The sequence below is a fragment of the Podarcis muralis genome, chromosome 7 (assembly GCF_964188315.1).
Source record: "Podarcis muralis chromosome 7, rPodMur119.hap1.1, whole genome shotgun sequence".
NCBI classification, from domain to species: Eukaryota; Metazoa; Chordata; class Lepidosauria; order Squamata; family Lacertidae; genus Podarcis; species Podarcis muralis.
This window is the reverse complement of record NC_135661.1, coordinates 72,680,888-72,686,887: the sequence shown is the minus strand read 5'-3', so window position 1 is coordinate 72,686,887 and position 6,000 is coordinate 72,680,888. Positions and strand designations below refer to the sequence as shown.

General features: G+C 56.7%; 1 protein-coding gene across 3 annotated transcripts in view; it reads left to right on the top strand.

Moving 5' to 3' along the window:
* Positions 1-477: 477 nt before the first annotated feature.
* APLP1 (amyloid beta precursor like protein 1) overlaps positions 478-6,000 on the top strand; it is a 52,246-nt gene continuing 46,723 nt past the window's right edge. For 2 of the 3 annotated variants that reach the window (XM_028742668.2, XM_028742667.2), the window contains exon 1: positions 478-864. In XM_028742668.2, the coding sequence (XP_028598501.2) occupies positions 763-864 (102 nt within the window). In that variant the 5' untranslated portion in view covers positions 478-762. The remainder of the gene's footprint in view (positions 865-6,000) is intronic. The other variant, XM_028742670.2, reaches the window with a different exon arrangement.

Below are 6,000 nucleotides of genomic sequence, written 5' to 3'. Positions count from 1 at the left end.
TCCCATTGAACTGAATGGGCCTTGCTCCCGGGTAAGTGGTGTCTCTGAACTGCAGCCTAAAGCGAGACCGCCCCTAAGCATGGACAGAGTACCATTCCCTTCTACCAGAAACCCTCTCCATGGTCGCCGCAGGCCCCTCCCTCGCCTCTCTCCGCAATCCCGCCGCCTTTCCTCCAGGCACCTCGGATCCAAAGGGCGAAGGGCGTTTTCCGGCTGGGAAGAAGAGCGCACGGCGACCAGGTTCGACGGCGGGGACGGGACACCCCAGCCTCCCCCCGCCCCACTCTCTTGCTTGGAAAAGGGGCAGCCGCGAAGGCTCCCCGCCCACCGCCTCCGTCTGCAAGCGGCCCGCGAGCCCCGCCCCCAGGCTGCTGAGACTCTGGCTCCGCCCTTCTGGGCGCTACGTCGCAGCTATTGTGGCTGCAGGCAGAGCGGCGGGAGGGGCAAGGAGGAGGGGCCAGGGAGAAGCGCTGCAGCGGGGAAAGAGAAGGAGCAGGCGGTGGCAGCAGCAGCAGCGGGGCCAGCTCCTCCTGTCACAGCCCAGCTGGGAACCGACGGCGCCGCAGCAACAGCAGCAGCAGCGCTTGAGCTGGTGCAAGCGCGCGCAGGGAGGCGACCCCCAAGCCCTAGGATCTCCCCCAGCGCCGCCACCCATCCCGGGTTCCCCCTTGGCCGTGCCGCCAGAAGGAGGCGGGAAGCTCCCGGGCGCCGCAGAAGAAGCGGCCGCAGCGTCGGCTGAAAGGGAGAGCGAGCGAGCGAGCCATGGCTAGGGCGGCGGGATGCGCCGTCGCTGCGCGCTGCTTGCTGGCGCCGTTGCTCTTGCTGGCTTCTTGCCTGGGGCCTGGAGGCGCAGCCAACACCCAGGTGAGCCCGCCGAGAGGGTGGGTGGGTGGGGCAGGCGGGAGGGAGAAAGGAAGGGAGAGCCTCCTGGGCGGCTGCTGCGCCCGGGGAGCTTGCGGGGGCTTTTATTGCCCAGCCTCGACGAGGTGTCTCTTTGGAGCGCAGGAGGAGGGGACGGCCGGGCGAGGATGGCGCGCTCAAGGTGTCCGGGGCGGGCTGCCCAAGGTCACTGGCACAGGGGAGAGACCCCTTGATCCCCTCGGATCTCCTCCTGGTTAAGAGGCTAAGGAAGGAGGCGCTTATCGGTAAACCTGCGCCTGGAGGGAGAGCGGGCGGGCGGGCAGGCAGACTGGCTGGCTGCTAGCTAGCTAGCACGGAGAGTAGCGGCTGGAGGAGGCGACGTCGTAGGTGATGGCCAGGCAAAGGACTGGGCAGGGAGGGGGGAAGCCCAGCAGCCCCCCCCCTCTGCCTGCGCGCCTAGTGCCTGTTCCAAGGAGAAGCGGGCATCTGTTTTGCTGTTTGCTCGCCCTGCCCAGATTCCATCTGGAGATAGGAGGCCTGGGGGGCGGGGATCGACACCCACCCGCTTCATCTGCTTGGGAGACGGGGTGTCCCCAAAGCGAGAAGAGAGGCCGGTGTGGCTTGGCGCTCTCCCCCTCCTCCCTTAGACCTCCTCTGGACCCCAGACGTCTCACCTTTTGCCTCCGGAGTGGGAAAGAGACATTTGGGGGCTGGGCTGCAGGGCCCCCTTGTTTCAAAGCCAGTGGGGCATTTTTTAAGGGGCCCTTGGGCTCATTTGGGGAGTGTGGCTCTTCTCTCCGGATTGGCACTCCTCTCTGTTTTGTTTTTGCTTGCCTGTGAGCAAGGCTGCATACGGACCTTACATTTAAACATAACCATGGGAATTGTAGTTTCCCCTGTCCAGATCTACAGTTCTAAGCCTCCCTTACCAACTACGCTTCCCAGGATTCTTCTGGTGCGGGAGTGGGGGAAATGTGCTTTGAATGTATGGTGTGCACGCAGCCCAAATCCCACTGACCTACCCAGGATTGCAGAGGGGCGGGGGACACATCCCCCCAGGTGAACTTCACAGCCCCTCAGCCCCATGGCTTGGAAGCCAGGGAACTGTCCTATTATCTGTCCCATCCAACACAGCAATGAGGGTTGAGCAGATGGTGGCCTTCCTGAGCTCCGGGAAAGTACCAAAAGAGACTTGTTTTGAAATGATGCGACGGGGCCTGCAGAGAGAGCCTGTCTGTCTCTCATATGCACAGCAGAGAGAGAGGCTGGTGGGCCAAGCCATGCCTGGTGATGATTGCAGTCCTCCATCTGGGCTGTCAACCTGCCATCTTCTGTGGAGCGCAGGATGGTCTCCACTCGCAACATCAAGCCTAGACTGTGCCATATCTTCCCTATCAAGAATTGGCATTGCTCAAGCATCTGCTGAGGGCCCCCTCCCCTGGCAAGAGACCCCCTGGACCTACTGCAGTGGGGGGTTAGCTCACTGACCGGGGGGGAGGGAGGGAGGGAGGCTGCTTAGGCCTAGGGCCAGCATTGCCCCCACCATTTCTACTCAAATTAAATCTGGAGCCCCCCATAAAAAAACAAAAAAAAAACCAGGAGCTCAGATTGCAGTTATTCCATGTCAGATGTGGTTTTGGTCTCGATTGTTGCCCACTCTGCTGCCTCCCCCCCCCCAGGCCAAAGCTGCAGGCCTGCTCTTCATCCTCCCTGGCTCTCTTTAGGACCTTGTTGTAACCCTTTGATGAAAGGCTGCAGGTGTTTCTGACTCTAAGGAGCCCCCGCCAAGTCCTGCCTCCCACCCTTAGCTCACTGAGATAAGATGCAGAAGCAACTTCCTGGTCCTGCACCATTCTTGGTCCTCTGTAGCACAAGACCCCCGTCCAAAGCCTTGGTTTGGATGCAGATTCCTCATGGCACATGTGTTGGGGCGGTGGAGGGGATGGGGAAGACTTTGCTCGCTACTCCTTTCTTGCTTTGCTCTGTTGGGGGAAATGGCTTTTGGCCATGGGTTGGCACATTGTGCCGGAGAAGCACCATCTGTGTTTGCCATGGTGGTGAGGTTGTCAGTGCTGAAGAGCCTAGTTGGCAAAAGAAAACCAATTGGCCATACTTGCTTGTACCCTACCAGATCTCAGGATACTCCCCCCCCCCCCCTGAGAACAGGTGAATAATGGCAATAGAGTCATCATGTGCTGTTTCTTAGTGGGAGGCATGAGATAATAATTATTCCTTCCCAAATGGGGCTCGGTCAGCGCTAAGATCCTGTGTTCTCAATACAGAACTTGGCTCCTTTCTGATCAGAAAGCAAGAAAGCACATGGGAACTGTGGTTCTTCGTGTGTTCTTGTGATGGTGGCAGCTGCTAGTTTCAGACAGACCTACCTTCTATCATCTCCATATCTAATATACAGACTGGCAAGCTTTGTGGTCCTAGCAGGCTAGAGAAGGACAACAAATGGGGGAACCTAAGCAATCTAATGAGACTTTAGCTTGCTCTGTCAACATAAAAGGTAGAGTATTGGGGGGGAGGCAGCAGGAAGAGAGAATGGAATGGAATGGAATGGAGTACCTTGAAGTAGGCATGGCTAGCTGGCTTGAGCCCTGAACAGGAGTGCTTCCTACTGCAACACTTTTCTGCAGGCCCTACCTGTTGGCTAAATAGAGCACCTCTGTGAGAAGGTCCTCTGCTGGACCAGATTTAACACCTCGTCTTGCCCAGCCTTTTCTCTCAGTGGCCAAACACATGCCTAGGAAGTCCACATGCAGGGCATGAGTGCAACAGCACTCTCCCCACTTGTCCTTCCCCAGGAAGGTGTCGGGGGTGGTACACCTCTGGCAGTCATGCCAGAGATGTGAAGGCCCAGGAAAGAAACTAGGAAAATTAAGGGAAAACCTGTTCCCCAGATTCCCACCCCTATACACACACACACTGTTCTTCCCCACCAAAAATGCAGGGAGAAAACCCAGATCCACCCCCCAGTTATTTTCCAGACCTTCACATCTCTTGGTAGGGTCTCTTCCAGTAGAGAAGCTCCTGGACAAGCCAAAAGCCCTGTCTTGTGGTCTCATGCCCAACTTATAACTGTCCAAGGCAGCGAACTAGTTATGGTTGGAGACAAAACATTGGTCTAGACAGAGCCATGATCTTTGTGTTCCAGCAAGAAGATTCTACGAACTCTTCAGTTAGGAAGAAGACTGGATGGGCCTGCCACCCTTTGCCCTCCCCATCATATTGAGGATGGGGTCAGCAGGGGTGGAACCCAAAGTGTTCTGCTTCGCAAGGCCCAGCCCACATCTCCCTTAGGTGTCCCCTGTTTCTACTTCACAGCAGCTGGGAGACCTGTGATGAGCTGTTCTTTGTTTTCCTTGAGAGAAGAGAACTGTCTGCAGCTCGGGCAATTTGTGGCTTGCTTGAAGTGGGACGGCAGTGGTAAAAGCCCACAGAGGAATTCCTGTTGTAAATGCAGTTGAGTTGCCATTGTTCCTAAATCCGAACATAGCGTGCGGTATTAGAAATGAAAGCTATTTCTAGTCTTCTACTTGTCCCTTCTGCATGCGCCACAATCTACCAAGAGGGCTAGAAGGACTCATCCAGTTGCTGTATTCATCTCCTCCTGGTCGCAATGGGGATTGTGGCCATATTATCACAGAGAAGGCTCCATACCCTTCATGAAGGTTCTGTTAGGCCTTAAAATCAAAACATGCCGTGTAGAAGCCCCATGTCACCCTCCCACTAGCAACCCTTCACCTTTTTTGCAGTAGTGTGTTTTCACTGATCTGCTTCAAGTGTGTGGTGCCAAGCAAGGGTTGTTAGGTGGGCGGACTTGCCACCCTCCTCCACTGGAAAAGGGAACGGGGTCCTTTCACAAGCCTGCATTTCTGCAGAGACTTGCAAAATCCATCGTCTTTACATGGGCGAGGTTCCCCATAAATTTGGGGTGCTTCCTGAGGTGCCTGCTGCTCCACAGGCCAGGAGGAGCAAAAAGGAGCCTCAATTCTTCCACCTCTCACCCCTCTGCTTCTCGCTTGGCTCCCGGCCCGCTCTTCCTCCATCTCACACAGCTAGCTGGTGCTGTGATGCTCTGAGCAGCCTGAATCAGCTCAGGAGGGATGGGATGCAGGGCGAGTTGCAGCTTTGAGGGAGGCAGAGAGAAAACATAAGCCTTTTCCATCTCCCTTCCTTTTTACCTCCCCCCCCCCCCCCGCCCGCACTTCTGCCTCTTTTAGGCTGCATCCCTCTTTTAACCCTGCATAGTTTCATCCTGCAACGTAAAGTTGGGGAGAGCCAGCAGACTGTGGGTTTTTTTCTGCAGGGTCCCTAACACATACACACACACACACACACCGCAGATCCTGTGTTGGAGGGGGGGAGGGGGGAAGCAGGTGGATGCTTCCTCTCCTCTCTATCTCATCTCACTAAGTGCTTGTGGGGGGAGCAGGAGGGGGGATTAGCGCTGCACTTATTAATCCCGGTGCCAATTAACCACTTCCCTGCCGCTCTGGCTTCCATTTCCCGGCTACCTCTTTGTTGTCGTTCACCTGTCATTGATGCTGCTGTGTTTATGCGCACGCACCCCCCGATTCTTGGTCAGGGTGCTGATTGGATGGGGGGGTGATGACTCAGGCCTCTCCTTTTTTCTGCACCCCCCCCCCCCATTTTGTTTTTGATGCCTAACCCCACTCCACCCCGGCCTGCAGGGAGGTCAGCCTGCAACCAAATTGCAGCAGCTGCTTAATCGCTCAGAGCAGCAGCTTAGCCACGGGATCCAACTTAATCCAAGCCTCACTTCTCCATTGTCCTCCCCCTTGCACACACGCACACACACACACACACAGTTGCCTGTTCTATTCATCCCCCCCCCCCCCGCCACCCTCCACCAGCTTGGAGGGAAAGTGCAGGCCCCGTATGTACCTGACGTGTGTTCCTGGTTGCACTGTCCACCCCCACCCCCATCTCTTGGGGGGATTGCAGAGCAGGTCTTCCTAATCTCCCTCCCTTGCCTCAAGCTGTCACCTTCTCCCTCCTCCCCAAGAGCAGGAAAACTGAGATCCTTAGTTCAATCCAGGCAGAGCGGAGACTGCAGGGGAAGTGGGAGTGGCAGGGAAGTCTTTTTGCAGCTCCACCGCTGGTTCTCCT